Here is a 17,914-nt window from a genome sequence, read left to right on the forward strand (position 1 = left end):
GTGCTGGAAAAGCACATCTGGTCAGGCAGCATCCGAGGAGCCGGAGAATCAATGTTTTGAGCATAAACTCTTCATCAGGAAGAACTACAGGCAAATGATGGTGGAATTGAACTGCCAGTTGGATACTTTTCAAAGAAACTCAACACCCACCAGAGAAGATACTCTACTAATGAAAATGAATCATTGAGTTTGGTACAGGTCTTACAACATTTTAGTGTTTATGTGACGAACAATGTGTTGGAGACAATTGTGTACATGGATCACAATCCTATTACATTCTTGGAACAATTTAAAGAATATGAGACTATTTCATTGGAGTCTTTTGTTACAGACTTTTAATTTACAAATTGTACATGTGAATGTGATAGCAGATGTCATTTTCACTGATTTAATAAATAAAGTATAGATAAGATTGAACAGATACCAATGTTATTTCTTTGTGTGCAGAAATTAGCGTGAACCTAGATTATTGACTTATGTATTTTCTTGTAATGAGAGTTAAGAATTAGAAAAAAAAGAAGCCATGTTTTCATTATGATGGTTTTTTTTTCTTAAGGGGGGAGGTGTTATGAATTGAAGGTGTGTAGTGTACCTTTAAGAGAGAGTGAAAGCTGTTTTGCACTGAGAACTTACAGGCACCTGTCATGTCATTAACTAGCTGTCTCAGAGTGTACTGGAAAATTGAAAACATGTAATATTTGGCTGTGAAACAAATACTTGAGTTTTGGTTGCTGAAGTTAGCTGAATTTGAATTTAGCCAATCAGTTTAAATTATGCCCCAGGATACTAAACCCAATTGAATTTGAATCTATTGCTTTTGCCAACTTCAAACCAATGCGACAATTGATGTTAGGCGTACAAAGAAGCAGACATATTGAAAGTTAGACTGTGATCTTAACTGCCATCGACAGAGTAACTGCCAACAAAACACTCTCTATCAGAGGCATCTTTTTCATATGAAACATCTTCGAAGTTAAAGATAAAGACAACCCAAGGAAATCTGCAGCTGAAAGAAGACAGACACCGACGATGGCAGCCACTGTTTGATTTTTAAATTAACTTGATGTAATTTTAAACGGCCTTTTATTGGAACATTATATTGTTATAGAGTTAGAGGTGAATAAAAAAAAGAGAAAGGTTGCTTAGAGTTGTAAATAGTTGTGGCTTAATGATCACTTTTAGAGTTAAAGAATAAATTGATGTTTTTTCTTTAGATAGTGGAATTTGGGAATTCTCTGTCACTCACAATTTAACCGATTACAAGCGAGATGGGCTGTTCTGGCTGTTTGGTTTAATTAGCAAATGGGTTCACCGCCATGTCATAACACTGACCTTATCCACCCTGGTCCAACACCACATCAATGGAATAGTCAATGTGAAGGGTTTGAGAGAGCAATACATCTAAGACAGCTTTTTAGCCAGTATGTAGAAGGCCTTGAAGGCGAGAGGGTGATCATGGACTTAATCTTAGGTAAGTTGGACTAGGGGTTGACCAATCAGCAGAAGAACACTTTACAGTTGGTGATCCTAACTCCATTAGATTCAAGATTGTTATGCAAGGGAGAGGGGTGGAACTGAAATCAAAGTTTTCAACTGAGGAAGGCCAATTTTGATAAGATCAGATATGATCTAAATTAAATCTTTCATTAACTAGCAAATACAACAAAAATGTCTTCCCCTTTACATTTGGCACATTTGGGGCATCACAATCCATGATCACACCCTGAAGTTCATTTCTGCAGTCACACAACTTTGAAAATTCTTTGCTTCGAAAAGTCTCTCACCAACATGCTGCTTCGGTATTTGTTTCTTCACAATAGTAGCTTTCTTGCATCTGAGAAAGACTGTGAAAAGGTGTTGAACCTTTTAAATGAGGTTGTCTGGAACTGAAAACAAATTGTGCTGGTCAGACAGCATCCTGGAGAAAGAGCATGGTAACGTTTCTGGTTACTGCCAGCATCTGCTGCAGTTTGCCCCAACTGGGGGTTATCTTGAAGAAGCTCTCCACGTGAAAACTGATCAGTCAGGCAACCATGTAAATGTCAGGTTAGTTGAGTCTGAGGCAGAGTGCCAGGGTTAGAGGTTGGAGAAGACGAGAGAGTGAGCTCTGGATTAACTCAGACACAAGGTGGAGGTGAGGGGTAGTGAAAGGCAGGAGGAGCGTCAGCAGAGACTTAAAGCCGACCTACAGACTGTCCCAGTCGCAAGGAGTAGGGGAGAGAAAGGAGAGAATGACTGTCTCAGGAGAGAGTCCGGGTTTGGGCCGAAAGGCCGTAACCTGTAATCCCATGAATGTGAAATGTAATGGCATTAAATGCTGAAAGGATTTGCAAAATGCAAAATTCCTGAAGAAGGGCTTATGCCCGAAACGTCGATTCTCCTGTTCCTTGGATGCTGCTTGACCTGCTGTGCTTTTCCAGCAACACATTTTCGGCATTAAATGCTGAAAGTACAACTCAATATTAATATTGCAAACGTGACTCTCAAAGCCATGCACTAACTCCACCCCTCGGTGGGCGGGGATTCACTGGGAGGGCGGGTTCCCGCACTAACTCCACCCCTCAGTGGGCGGAGATTCACTGGGAGGGCGGGTTCCCGCACTAACCCCACCCCTCGGTGGGCGGGGATTCACTGGGAGGGCGGGTTCCCGCACTAACTCCACCCCTCAGTGGGCGGGGATTCACTGGGAGGGCGGGTTCCCGCACTAACTCCACCCCTCGGTGGGCGGGGATTCACTGGGAGGGCGGGTTCCCGCATTAACTCCACCCCTCAGTGGGCGGGGATTAGCTGGGAGGGCGGGTTCGCGCACTAACTCTACCCCTCAGTGGGCGGGGATTCACTGGGAGGGCGGGATCCCGCACTAACTCCACCCCTCGGTGGGCGGGGATTCACTGGGAGGGCGGGTCCCCACACTAACACCACCCCTCAGTGGGCGGGGCTTCACACGGAGGGCGGAGACATGCACACCGTCTGTTCCTCAGTGGCCGGAGCTACAGTCGGAGGGCGGGTTCCCACACTAACTCCACCCCTCAGTGGGCGGGACGTCACTCGGAGGGCGGGGACATGCACACTGTGTGTGCCTCAGTGGGCGGGGCTTCACTCGGAGGGCGGGGACATGCACACTGTCTTTCCTCAGTGGGCGGGGCTTCACTCGGAGGGCGGGGACATGCACAGACTCTGTCCCTAAGTGGGCGGGGCTTCACTCGGAAGGCGGGGACATGCACAGACTCTGTCCCTAAGTGGGCGGGGATTCACTCAGTGGGCGGGGCCCCTCACGAAACGGGCGGGGCCCGGCGGTGGTGTCGCCGCTCGGCAAGATGGCGGAAGAGAGCCAGGCCTTGTCCTCGGAGCCGCTGAGCGCTGCGCTGTTGCCCGCTGAGCCGCTCCTACTAATCTTCAGCTTCCTAGATCATACAGACCTGGTCAGGTATTTTGGGCCTCTATTGTTTGTAATTTTTATGAATGACTTGGATGAGGGGATTGAAGGATGGGTCAGCAAGTTTGCAGATGACACAGAGGTTGGAGGTGTCGTTGACAGTATAGAGGGCTGTTGTAGGCTGCAGCGGGACATTGACAGGATGCAGAGATGGGCTGAGAGGTGGCAGATGGAGTTCAACCTGGATAAATGCGAGGTGATGCATTTTGGAAGGTCGAATTTGAAAGTTGAGTACAAGAATCCTATCCTTAGTAGTGTGGAGGAACAGAGGGATCTTGGGGTGCAGGTACATAGATCCCTTGAAATGGTCACCCAAGTGGACAGGGTTGTTAAGAAAGCATATGATTGGAGAAAAGGAGGAGAAGAGGGGACCTAATTGAGGTACACAAGGTAATGAGAGGCATAGATAGAGTCGATAGCCAGAGACTATTTCCAAGGTCAGAAATGACTAACACGAGGGGTCATAGTTTTAAGCTGGTTGGAGGAAAGTATAGATGGGATGTCAGAGGCGGGTTCTTTACACAGAGTTGTGAGAGCATGGAATGCGTTGCCAGCAGCAGTTGTGGAGGCAGGTTCATTGGGGACATTTAAGAGACTCCTCGACATACATATGGTCACAGAAATTTGAGGGTGCATACATGAGGATCAGTGGTCGGCACAACATCGTGGGCTGAAGGGCCTGTACTGTTCTATGCTCTATGTATAGAGTGCGGTACGGAGGGGAAATGGGAATGTCAGGATCAGGTATGGTAACGGAGTCAGGGGTGGACAGTGAAAGGAGCGATGTGGGGGCGGGGCAGGTGGGGTGTGGAGGCCGACACAGAGACAGAGATGGCGTGGGCAGGGAAACAGGACACTGAGCCCTGAGTTCACTTATCGTCATTCCACAGGTACTGATGCAGTTCATGTTCAAATGTGGTAAGATCTGGACAATATCTAGGCTTGGGCTGAAAGTGAGAAGTAACACGCAAACACCAACTCAAATAAGAGGCAGTGTAACCACCAGCCCCTTGACATTCAATGGTATTGTTATCACTGAATCCAAACTTTCGGATTCCTGGGCTTACCATTGACCAGAAACCCAACTGGATTTGCCACACAAATGCAGTGGCTACAAGAGCATACCAATGCTACAATGAGTAATCTTACCTTGTGACTTTCCAAAGCCTCTTTGCAAAAGTCAAGACTGTGATGGGATATTCCCTACTTGCCTGGATGGGTACAGCCCCAGCACTCAAGAAGGTTTACACCATCCAGGACAAACACAGCCCACTTGAATGGCACCACGTCGACTCCCTCCACTATCAATGCTCAGTGTCAACAGAAAGTATGAGCTGAAGAATGCTGTGCAGAAATTCGCCAGAGCTTCTTGGCATCTTCCAAGCCCACAAATACTACTACACAGAGTGACAAGGGCTATACATGCATGGCAACACTTACCAGCTATATGTTATCCTCCAAGCCACTCATCAGCCTGACTTGGGGAATATATTGTTGTTCCTTAAGTGTTGCAGGGTCAGAATCCTGGAGCTGTGCCACTAACAGCTTTTTGGGCATTCCTATATCCCAAGAGTGACAGTTGTTCAGGAAAACAGCTCACCATCACCTTTTCAAGGGCAACAATGGATGGGTAATAAATGCCGAGCACTCTGGCATTCTGTAAAAAGACAAGAGAGCGAGCTCTGGATTAACTCAGACACAAGGTGGAGGTGAGGGGTAGTGAAAGGGAGGAGGAGAGAATGTAATGGAGATAAAGAGGAAGAGTGTGAGAGTGGTGTGAAAGGGAAGGAGAAGGAGGTTGAGAGAGGAAGAATGTGAGCGAGAGGGTGAGGATAAAAAAGTGAGATAGAGGAGAGAGAGGGGTGAGAGGTAAAAGGGTAAAGGGTGCAAAGGCAGCAGGATGGGGAATGAGAGGTTGGCACAGGGTAAGTGGGCAGAAAAGTCAGTAAGGAAGAGGCACCAGTACGAAATGAAAGGGGAAGGAGATAGAGATAGCTAGAGACATTTATCCGGACATTAGAATAACAACTTTGGATGTGGATGAGAGAGCTGCTGCATGACAGAGTGACCACAGATTTTCTCGCATACAGGGGAAAAATGCCTGGTTCAGAAGCTTAGAATGAGATGGAGCTTGAATTTGCAGGCTGGCATGTTCCATGTTGGCTTTCAAAAATCCAGACACAATTCACAGAAGCTTGTGTAAGGGTGAACTGATGATGCGTAGAGTGCAGATAGGGCGGGTGGAGACATGCAGCTGGTACTGGATGGGCGGACTTACACAGCACAGATAAGGGAGGTGGATTTTTGTTGCCTGGACAGGGTTTGGTGGATGCATGTCATCAGAACAGGGCGGCTGAATACATATCACCAGGATAGGGCAGGTGGATGTACTAAGCTGGGATGGGACTGGTGGGTACATGCTGAGTGGATATACAGAACTGGGATGGGACTGGTGGGTACTTGCTGAGTGGATATACAGAGCTGGGATGGGACTGGTGGGTACATGCTGAGTGGATATACAAAGCTGGGATGGGACTGGTGGGTACATGCTGCTGGGATAAGGCAGGTGGATAATCTAGCAAGGATGCGGCATGGGCTACAAGCTGGTGGAAACACAGATTCAGGGTGGAACTGGTGGACACACACACAGCTAGGATGGGGCATGTGGATACATAGAGTCTGAATTGGACTGATGGATCTACAGCCAGGAATGGTGGCTACCCATGCTGCCGGGATAGAGCAGGTGGAGACATGCTGCCAGGATCAGGATGGTGGCAGAGTTGGGTTGGGTCAGTTGGATACACACCTGAGATGGGTCAGCTAGATCCACAGAGCCAAAATGGAATTGATGGATACAAGCAGCCGTGATGGATTAAATCGATGTGCACAGCCAGGACGGGGCAGATTGGTGCACAAACCTGGGATGGATCTTTTGGAGCCCCACTCACCATCTTCAGAAGGCTAGTAGAGAAATATTTGAAGAAGAAATATTTGTCGGTATCTGAAGGGAGAGTGATGGAATAGGCATGAACAAAGTTTCTCTGCAAAGGAGCTGGCACACATTTGACGGGCTGCACTGTTCTATGATTGGGCAATGAAGGTTGAAGCACAAATTAGGCCATGCAAACCATGGAGTGAGGTTGAAGTGGGAGAGGATGATGCCAACAGGAAGAAACAGATGAGAAGGCTAGTTGTTGGCCTGATATTGGCATTAGATTGAATTTCTTCACCAGTATCTTGGTTCAGGCTGATCTTGTGTTTTTGCTTCACCCTTCCAGTTGCCGGTCTGTTTGTCGCAGATTTAATCAACTCTGCAGTCATGACCCCTTGTGGAAGAGGCTCTGTGAGAAGTACTGGTTGCTGACAGCGTAAGTACTGAGGCCAAGGGCTGAAAGAGATGGGGGGGGGGTGATGTTGGGGGTGGTTTCCCTGTTTACTAGTAACTGCTCTTTGAGTTGTGCGCTTTACTGGTCATACAGCGCGGAACCAGGTCCAACCTGTCCATGGGTCATACAGCGCGGAACCAGGTCCAACCTGTCCATGCGGACCAGGTATCCTAATCCGAGCTTGTCCCATTTGCCTGCGTTTGGTCCGATACCTTTCCTATTCATGTACCTGTCCAAATGTTGGAAGTTTTTAAATGTTGTAGATGTACCTGCCTCTACCACTTCCTCTGGTATCTAATACACAGACTTCTGTGTAAGAAGGTTGACCCCAAGGTCCCTTTTAAATCTTTACCCCTCTCACGTTAAACATATCCTGTCTAATTTTGGACTCCCCTACACTTGGAAAAAGACGTTAACCAAACCCAAATCTGCTCTTCCAACTCTGCCCTGCATCTCTCTGTTCTTCCAACTCTGCCCTGTACCTCTGATCTTCAGCGTCTGCAGTCCTCACTTTCTCCCCGGGAAATCAAGGGATATGGAAAAAGTCAGTAAAAGCAGATACGGAGAATGTCGAATCTTGATCTGATTGACTGATGGAGCAGGCAGGAGGCGTCCATCAGCCCACTTTTTTTCCGATTTCTTGTGGTCTTATGTTCAAGGGATTCAAAATCCCGTGTCATTCTCTCAAATCTGCTCCCATTAACAAATTGGTTGAGAACCAGATGTCACCAGTTTGAGGAAAAGCTACCAATGACTGATGGAAAAGTTCTTTAAAGTGAGCGCTAAAAACCTGGAAGTTCACAAAATGGCAGAAGTAGGTTCAACTGTGGCTCTCATAAGCAAAGTGAATCATTATCAAAGAGAACAAAATTTCAGGGCTATTGGGCAAAACTGGTTCAAGTGATTCCTCGAGTGTAGAAAAGGCCCTTTGGCCCATCAAGTCTGCCCTGACGTAACTACTATTAAAGGCGCACTAATTTCAATTTTCTGCACTTGTCCCATATCCTTGAATATTATGATATTTGAAGTGCTCATCTAAATAGAATACAGAATCTTATCATAGAATCCCTCCAGTGTGGAAATGGGCCAGTTGGTCCAACAAGTCCACACCGACCCTCCGAAGAATAACCCATCCAGAGCCATTCCCTAACCCTATTACTCTACATTCTCCCCTGACTAATGCACCTAACCTACACATCCCCGAACACTGTGGGAAATTTAGCATGGCCAATCCACCTAACCTGCACATGGATTGTGTGAGGAAATCGGAGCACCCGGAGAAAACCCACACAGAGGCAGGGAGAATGTGCAAACTCCACACAGACAGTCGCCTGAGGCTGGAATCGAACCTGGGTCCCTGGCGCTGTGAGGCTGCAGTACTAACCACTGAGCCACCTTGTTGTATTTTTTAAAAGTTGTAAGGTTTCCTGTCGCCATTATTTTCCCGGGCAGTGCATTCCAGATTCCCACCACTCACTGACTGAAAACATTTTTTCCCTAAAACCTCTCAGAATCTCCTGCCCTTTACCCTAAATCTATGCCCTTTCATAATTTAACCCCTCAATCAAGGTGAACAGTTGCTCTCTCTTCAGGCGAAAGTGTGGACTGCTCTGTGATCTCATTCATCACATTCCGGATGACTGGCTTTTGCCGAGTGTCAATGCTCCTGCTCCTTGGATGCAGCGTGATCTGCTGTCCTTTTCAACTCTGCCCTCTATTCCCCCTGTCCATACCCCTCATGATCTTATACACCTCAATTATGCTCCCCTTCTGTCTTTGCTGCTCTGGATAAAACAATCTAAACCTTTCTCGTCTATCCTTATAGCTCAATTTCTCCATCCCAGGCCACAACCTGATGAAGCTCCTCTGTACTCCCTTCAATGCTATCACATCTAGGAAGTGAGGTGACCACAATTGCACATGGTACTCTAGTTGTGGCCTGACCAATGCTCTGTACAACTCCAACATTACCTGCTTGCTGTTATACTCTGTGTCATGACTGATGACAGCAAGTGCCCCATATGCCTTGATAGTTATCCTGTTGATGTGCTTCTGCTAACTTCGGAGATCTGTGAATAATTGCCCCAAGATCCCGGTGTTCCTCTAAGCTAGACAGTGTCCTGCCATTCATTAAATAATCTTTCACCTTATTTCTTCTTCCAAAGTGCATTTCCTCGCACTTACCAGGGTTAAATACCCTCGGCCACTGGTCTGGCCAGCTGACCGACACATCTGTATCTTCCTCTAACCTACTGCCAGCTTCACTTTTAATCACTCTATAAATCTTGGTGTCATGTGCAAATTTTCTGTATATTCCCGCCACATTTTCTGTATATCTGTATATCACACACTATATTAGTTGTGTACACAATAAACTCTAACGGTCCCAATACTGATCCTTCTCGTATCCCACTGGACCCTGGTCTCCAGTCACTCCAACAGTCTTCAGCACTTTGTATCATATTACCAATTCAGTTTCTGATCCATCTTGGCAAGTTTTCCTGAATTCTATGTACTTTAACCTTCTCAGTCAGTCTCCCATATGGGACCTTGTCAAAAGCTTTGCTAAGATTAGATTAGATTAGATTAGATTACTTTAGATTACTTTACAGTGTGGAAACAGGCCCTTTGGCCCAACAAGTCCACACCGACCCGCCGAAGCGCAAACGACCCATGAGGAAACCCACGCAGACACGGGGAGAATGTGCAAACTCCACACAGTCAGTCGCCTGAGGCGGGAATTGAACCCGGGTCTCTGGCGCTCTGAGGCAGCAGTGCTAACCACTGTGCCACCTGCTAAAATCCATATTAACTACATCAACTAAACGTCTCTCATTATATTTTCAAAAAATTCTCTCAAATTTGTTGGCATGATCTCCTTTTGACAAAGCCATGCTGACTATCCCTGAATAACCTATGCCTTTCCAAGTGGATATTAATTCCCTCCTCCAGAATTTTCTCCTTTATTTTCCTTATCACTAACATGAGACTCACTGGTCTGTAATTTCGTGGTTGATCTATATTGCCCTTCTTAAAAACTGCAACGACATTAGCTATCCTCCAGTTGTCTGGCGCTTCCTCCATGGCCAGAGACGTATTAAACATCTGTCTCAGAGCCCCTGCACTTTTGTGCCTTGCCTCTTATAGCAGCCTGGGATGCAATTCCTCTGGGCCAGGGTATTTATCAGTTTTTAAACCCGAAACAGCCTACAATGTCTCTCTTCCTGTGACAAACTTTTCAAGTTCCTCTCAGTTCCTTTTCCTGAACTCTGTACTTAAATTTTCCTTTTCCAGAGTGAAGACTGAAGTATTCATTCAACACCTTTAAAATATCCAGTGGCTTCACATGTATATTGTCCCCTTAATCTTTAATAGGCCCTAATCTTCCCTGGTTAACCTATTCCTTTTTATGTATCGCTAAAATATCTTAGGATTCCCTTTAATCCTATTTGCAAGTACTTTTTCCATGCCCCCTTTTGCTCTTCTAATTGCTCTATTAAGTTCCCTCCAGCACTTTCTGTATTTGTTGAGGGCCACAGCTGAATTGCTCTCTTTCGACATGCTCAAAGCCATGAGCCTGTTATGGTCGTTATTGCTAAAATGCTTCCCCACTGCCACATCAAACATTTACCTGACTTCTTTCTCCAGAGCCTGATCCATCCATCCATTCCTTGTTGGGCCTTCTATGTATTGATACAAAAAAAACTCTCCGAAATACATTTCAAGAAATCCACTCCTTTAAACCCTTAACACTGTAACAATCCCAATTTATGTTGGAAAAGTTGAAATCCCTTAGAATAAATACCCAGTTGTGACTCTTAGATGTCTATATATTTGCTCCTCTATTTCCCGCTGACTCTATGGGGGCCTATAACACACTCTCAGGAAAGTAACTGCCTCCTTAACATTCCTAAGTTATAACTGTAAAGTCTTATTTGAGGACCCTTCCAAGATATCTCTCCTTTATTGCAATAATGCACTCCTACACCATTACCCTTTCTACACCTTCTTCTGCATTGCCCAAATCTCCTTTGATCTGAGTGTTAAGTTGCCAGTCCAGCCCTTCCCTCAATCATGTCTCTGTGATGGCAACAATATCATATTTCCATGTGTCAGTCCACACCATTAACTCATCAAGTTTACCCATTAAATCCCTGGCATTGAAGGACAGAATATCCAGCCTTGTTTTACTTTCTTGACAGTCAACGTAGCTGAACTAACTCTGACTTGCAGAGTTGTTCTGCAGAGAGTTAGCTTAGATGGGACAGAATACATGTCAGTTTGCTGTCCTGTCAGCAGACATCCTATAATTGTCTATCTTTGCAGCTTGTGTTTGTGCAAATGTGCGTGTGCATGTGCAGGCATGTGTGCTTGGGAGTCAGTGTATGCTTGTGCAAGTGTGTACTAAATGTTTGTAACAGGGGATGAGAGTGTTTTGTGTGTGTGTGAGCTTTTGTTGTCTATTGCATTTCCGCATGGCTAAAAGTTTGGTTCACTGAATGTGTACCACTCACATCTTCTTGATGGTTTTTTTGCCAGGGAGGATAAAATGCAGCGGAATGTATGTTGGATGGAGCTTTTCCGCCAGTTCTACTGTGACTTGGGTCGCTACATTGATCACTACAGCCAGTTGAAAAAGGCCTGGCAGGATTTGAAAGAATACCTGGGGTGGAGATGTCCTCGCATGATTACCTCTTTGAATGGTAACTGTAACAGACTAGCCATTTATACTATAGAGTGGTGAGATAGGGATAAGGTGAAATGGTAACGAGAATGGGCTGGTCAGCGAGAGGAGGCTGGTGTAGTGATCTCAAGGAATGAGCTGCAGACTCAGCTAGACTTCATTGATATCTGTCCATGCGTGAAGTCAACATCACTCCTTTGTATACCTCACTGGGTTACAGAGAATGAGGAGATGTTCGATGTATTAGTGAGAGCAGTGGGAGATGGGCAGAGAGTGGAGGAAGAATTTCAGAGAGTCAAATGAGTGAGGAGCTGAGATGAGATGGGATGGTGAATTAAGGAAGATGGAAAGAGAACTGGTCTGGTCTCTTGGACTGTTATCTATTTTATTAGTGTACTTCCCATGTAATGTCTATGCATTAATGTCTTGTTTGTGTTTTGTCTGCGTACTAACAGCTGTTATTTGTGTATTGTCTGTATCTTACTGCACTGTTTGTTTGTGTGTGTATTGCTGTGCCATTTGTGTATTGTCTGTATTATAGAATCATAGAACCCCGCAGTGCAGAAAGAGTTTGTTCAGCCCATGGTGTCCTCACTAACCCTGTGAAGACCATCCCACTCTGACCCTACCCTATCCCTGTAATCCTGGAGTTAGAATGGCTCTCCCACCTGGCCTGCTCGTCCTTGAACATTATGGGCAGTTTAGTATGGCCAACCTGCCTAACCTACACATCTTTGGACTGAGTGTGGAAACTGGAGCATGGGGAGAATGTCCAGATTTTGAACAATCACCCAAGGCCGGAATCAAACCTAGGACCCTGGCACTCTGAGGCAGCAGTGCTAACCATGATGCCATTTAACCACGTTTACTGTCTATTTCTGTATTGTCTGTATATATGTTACTGTGCTATTTACGTAGAGTCTGTATTATTACTGTTTGCGTATTATTATTTTACTGTCTGTATACTACTGCACTATTTGTGCATTGTATGTTACGACACTGTTTGTGTATTATCTGTGTATTTTTGGGTTTGTGTATGAATGACTGTGTCTGTATATTGTTGAGTACAGTTGATTTATCATTTGTGTATTACTGTGTATTATTGTATATGTTATTGCTATAGTTGATTTATTTTCTATTACTGTTTGTATATTGTATGCACTTGTATGTGATTTGTTTGTAGATTGTGTACTATTGAATATTGTTGATATATTCTCATTGTATGAAAAGCTGAACTAGTTTCTGACGCCTGGCCTCCTCCTTTGCAGTGGGTTTGACTGAAGAAGAGCTGGATGCCGTCGAACGGCGAATTCAGTTCAAGCTCCCCAATGATTATCGTTGTTCCCTTCGCATTCATAATGGGCAGCGACTGGTCGTCCCTGGGTAAGATACAACTGAGCTGTGAGTACATTGAGTTGTACTCAGTTTTGCAGCATGCTTCGTGGAAGGTTGCATTCTTAGCTTTTTGCTATATATACTGAGGGTATTGTCCTCTGGTGTATATACAGATAGTCATGTATCTGTGTATACAAGGGGGCATAGCTTTAAATTAAGGGGGGGTAGGTATAGGACAGATGTTAGGGGTAGGTTCTTTACTCAGCGAGTCGTGAGTTCATGGAATGCCCTGCCAGTAGCAGTGGTGGACTCTCCCTCATTATGGGCATTTAAGCGGGCATTGGATAGGCATATGGAGGATAGTGGGCTAGTGTAGGTTAGGTGGGCTTGGATTGGCGCAACATCGAGGGCCGAAGGGCCTGTACTGCGCTGTATTCTTCTATGTTCTATGTTCTATGTTTCTCAGTTCCTCATGGACTATGTGTGCATAGGGCTTCATGCTCTTGGTTCCACAATGGATGTACAGATGGTCGCGTTCTCGGTTCCTCACTGTCCGTACAGAAGGTCGCGCTCTCGGTTCCTCGCTGTCCGTACAGAAGGTCGTGCTCTCGGTTCCTCGCTGTCCGTACAGAAGGTCACGTTCTCGGTTCCTCGCTGTCCGTACGGAAGGTCGCGTTCTCGGTTCCTTGCTGAACGTACGGAAGGTCGCGTTCTCGGTTCCTCGCTGTCCGTACGGAAGGTCGCGTTCTCGGTTCCTTGCTGTCCGTACAGAAGGTTGCGTTCTCGGTTCCTCGCTGTCCGTACGGAAGGTCGCGTTCTCGGTTCCTTGCTGTCCGTACAGAAGGTTGCGTTCTCGGTTCCTTGTTGTCCATATGGAAGGTCGCGTTCTCGGTTCCTCGCTGTGTGTACAACTGAAGTGGGGTTGGCTGCCAGCCTTTGGCTTGGGGATTCTTTCTGCCCTCTCTGGAACTGGAAAGTTTGTCTGATTTTGTTCTTAGTTTCTTACCTTCTGGAGATTTTCTCTGTTTGTACATGCATCTTTGAAGCTTGCGTATGTGGCACTCATAAAAATGAAACCTCCTTGCTTACAATGGTGGCATGGTTTCTGTGTCATAAAGAAATCCATACCGAGCAGTTTGATTACTCAAATGAATATCAATCCAAATTCTTCAAATTTGTCCCTGACCTGATCTGCCCTGGAGATTATTATACCAGCCCCTATTCTGCAAGACCAAATAACTGGACTTCAACCTCTTTGCACAAGTCGCAAGCAGGGCTGAACTGAATGGATTCCTTCCTATCTTGACCCTAACTTTTGTCACCTTGTCCAGCGTCTTGTCACCTTCATCTGTGCTTCCCTCCTGCATTGTCTGCCAATTCAACACATCCAGATTCTGGAGATCACCTCTTCCCTGTTCACCACAATCCCTTGACTCCCCAAACTCAATCTGGCCATCCTGAAGATTCCCTGCTGTTTCCTTACCTGAGCTGCCGCGTGGTCCTCATCCACCTCCAGCCTCTTGCTTCTGACTGAGCTCGTTGTCAGCAAGGCACTTGGTGATTTTTTTTCCCAAATCAAACTCCTGGAAATCTGAAGTAGCAAAAATAATTACTGGATATTCACAGCAGGTCAGACAGTATCTGTGGAAGGAAAGTATTCACATTTGTAGCACTTAGAACTGGTCCAATTTAGGAGGTGGGTGGCTCCCAGCCACTGGATTGGGGATTCTTCCTGCCCTCTCTGGAACTGGAAAACCTCACTCATTTTGTTCTCAATTTCTTCTTGGATTTAACCAGGGACAAAAGGAAAGCTGAAATTGTAATGGAGTTGGTCTGTCTTTAACTCATCCCTTCCCTTCCTCAACTGCTGCACCTCCGTTTTCCAGTAATGGCTTGTCAACTAACATTCATCGCAAACCCACTAATTCGCACAGAGCCCTCGGCGACGTTTCCTTCCATCCAGCTCCCTGGAAAGACTCTGTGCCATTCTCTCAGTTTCGATTTGTCCCATTTTTGCTTGCAATCCTTCCTCTTCCCACCCACAAACTTTTGATGGTTTCTCCTTGGTCCTCATCTTCTGCCTCACCTGCCTTGGCATCTAAATGAGCACCTGCCAAGTTAATGCTGTAAGTTCAAATCCCTCCATGATAAATGAAATTTGAATTCCTTTGATAAATCTGGGATTGAAAACTAGTCTAATGGTGACTATAAAACCATTCTCATAAAAAGTCACTATTGTCCTTTTGGGAAGGAAATCTGCTGTCCTTACTAGTCATGCCTTCGTGTGACTTCAGACCCATAGCCATGTGACTGATTGGTTCTGAATTGACCTGTGAGAGATTAGAAATGAGCCAAGCTGTGCCAAGCCAATAGTGTCCACACTCCTGAACAAATTATGACAGTTCATCATCCTAATTCATGAACCACAGTAAACGTTATATTATTAATCATCTTTGAGACAGGATGTGTGCCAGTTGATCAGTATTCTGGATAATCAAGGAACCTACATTTATCCATTTAAAAACACAGACTAACGAATAGAAGCATAATGCAGGGGGCATCACTGTTTTATTTAATTTACAGCATTAATCATTTAAATAATAATGCAGTTTTGCCTTAAGTAAAAGTTAACAGCAGAGAGCCTTCTCACCCACACCCTTGACTGTCTAATTGGACATCGAGGAGAAATTGACTTGAAATTGAATCATAGAACATAGAACAATACAGCACAGAACAGGCCCTTCGGCCCACGATGTTGTGCCGAACATTTGTCCTAGCTTAAGCACCCATCCATGTACATATCCAATTGCCACTTAAAGGTCACCAATGATTCTGACTCTGCCACTCCCACAGGCAGCGCATTCCATGCCCCCACCACTCTCTGGGTAAAGAACCCACCCCTGACATCTCCCCTATACCTTCCACCCTTCACCTTAAATTTATGTCCCCTTGTAACACTCTGTTGTACCCAGGGAAAAAGTTTCTGACTGTCTACTCTATCTATTCCTCTGATCATCTTAAAAACCTCTATCAAGTCACCCCTCATCCTTCACCGTTCCAACGAGAAAAGGCCTAGCACTCTCAACCTATCCTCGCATGACCTATTCTCCATTCCAGGCAACATCCTGGTAAATCTTCTCTGCACCCTCTCCAAAGCTTCCACATCTTTCCTAAAGTGAGGCGACCAGAACTGCACACAGTACTCCAAATGTGACCTAACCAAAGTCCTGTACAGTTGCAACATCACCTCACGACTCTTGTAAGTCCCTTTGCAGCCGATAACAGCCCTCCTCATTATCCACAATTCCTCCAATCTTCGTATCATCTGCAAATTTACTGACCCACCCTTCGACTCCCTCTTCCAAGTCATTAATAAAAATTACAAACAGCAGAGGACCCAGAACTGATCCCTGCGGAACTCCACTTGTAACTGGGCTCCAGGCTGAATATTTACCATCAATAGTTGATATTTCATGTGACCATTCAATTGAACAGCAAATATATTTTCATTGAGGTAGATACATTTTAATAAATTATAATAATTGGACAGAATAATACCGTAAAGCTCATGGTATTTGAGGTTGATAATTTTTTGCCAGTTTATCGAGGATGCTAGTTCATAACGGTGCCAGTTAAAACAAAGTTTGTTGTGTTACTCTCTCCAGCATTTATAGGTGATATGTCACAGTCAGGCGTCTGATGTATTTTAGTTCTGTGTTCAGGACTGAAGGCAAACTGATGCTCTCTCCTCCGCTCCCTCTTTCCCCTCTCACCCAACCCTCTACACAAGACAGGTTGATGGGCAGCATGGCGCTTTCTAGTCACTACCGCTCTGAGGATCTCTTGGACATTGAGACGGCCGCTGGGGGTTTCCAGCTGCGCAAAGGTTTGAAGCACTGCCTCCCGCTGACGTTCTGCATTCACACTGGGCTCAGCCAGTATATGGCGCTGGACGAGGTGGAAGGCCGCAAACGAAGTGACATCTTCTACCACTGTGCGGTAAGCACGACTGTGATGCCAGGTGAATATTTCTCCACCACCTTGCAGCTGCTACAAAGGGCTATACAATCAGTGACATATCGATGAACTAGGAACAGGCCATCAGGACTACTTCATCATGCAATGTGATCATGGTTGATCTGTTTGTGTTCTATACTCCGCATTCCTGTCCACTCCCAATAACCTTTAATTTCCCTCGCAAATTAGAATCTGGTCACTTCTGTTAAAAATAAAGTTAAAAATCACACAACACCAGGTTATGGTCCAACAGATTTATTTGGAAGTTCAAACTCCTTTGTCACCAGCTACCCGACGAAGGAGCATTGCTCTGGAAGCTTGTACTTTCAAATAAACCTGTTGAATATAACCTGGTGTTGTGTGATTTTTTTTTTTAAACTGTGTCCATCCCTGTCCAGCACCTCCACATCATGGTTAACTTGACCTTTACACACACTTGTGTGTGGAGCCAGGGGATGTAAGAATATTCTAAATGAAACTTTAGGTTGCTGTTCACTAACAAGGGGACAATATGGGGAAAGAAATTAGGGAGAAGACCAAGAGAGGAAGTAGCAGAGATGCTTGCATACATTTTCAATTCCTCTCTGGCCACAGGAGTGATGCCAGAGGATTAGAGGGCAGCCAGTGAGATACTGATATTCAAGAAGGAAGTAAGGGATAAATCAGGAAATTACAGGCCAGTCAGTCTAGTCTTGGGTGATGGAGTAACTATTGAAAGCAATTCTGAGCAGCAGAATGAATCTGCATTTGGAGAGGAAGGGATTAATCTGGAACATTTAGCATGGTTTTTGTGAGGGGAAGTGACGTCTGACCAACTTGACTGCATGTTTTGAAGAGATAACCAATTCTGTAGATAAGCAAATTTCTTTTAATGACATGAACTTGGACTTCAGCAAGGTTTTAAGTTCCGCATGGGAGATTGGTAGCAAAAGTTAGTCTGTAGGATCTAAGGAAATTTGGCAAATTGATTGCATAACTTGCTGACTGACAGAAAACAGAGCATGATGGTTGTAACAAAGAGGAAAAGGGTTAAACCCCTCTGATAATGAAACCGAG

The 17,914-nt window shown here is 45.3% G+C and overlaps 1 protein-coding gene across 3 annotated transcripts in view; it reads left to right on the forward strand.

Annotated features, from left to right (window-relative positions):
- Positions 1 to 3,258: 3,258 nt before the first annotated feature.
- The window catches only part of fbxo3 (F-box protein 3), a 64,354-nt gene continuing 49,698 nt past the window's right edge, over positions 3,259 to 17,914 (forward strand). For 2 of the 3 annotated variants that reach the window (XM_043706339.1, XM_043706340.1), the window contains exons 1-5: positions 3,259 to 3,427; positions 6,715 to 6,804; positions 11,362 to 11,525; positions 12,775 to 12,889; positions 16,636 to 16,840. In XM_043706339.1, coding sequence (XP_043562274.1) covers positions 3,318 to 3,427; positions 6,715 to 6,804; positions 11,362 to 11,525; positions 12,775 to 12,889; positions 16,636 to 16,840 — 684 coding nt within the window. In that variant the 5' untranslated portion in view covers positions 3,259 to 3,317. The remainder of the gene's footprint in view (positions 3,428 to 6,714; positions 6,805 to 11,361; positions 11,526 to 12,774; positions 12,890 to 16,635; positions 16,841 to 17,914) is intronic. The other variant, XM_043706338.1, reaches the window with a different exon arrangement.

Source organism: Chiloscyllium plagiosum, chromosome 16 (genome assembly GCF_004010195.1).
Source record: "Chiloscyllium plagiosum isolate BGI_BamShark_2017 chromosome 16, ASM401019v2, whole genome shotgun sequence".
NCBI lineage: Eukaryota > Metazoa > Chordata > Chondrichthyes > Orectolobiformes > Hemiscylliidae > Chiloscyllium > Chiloscyllium plagiosum.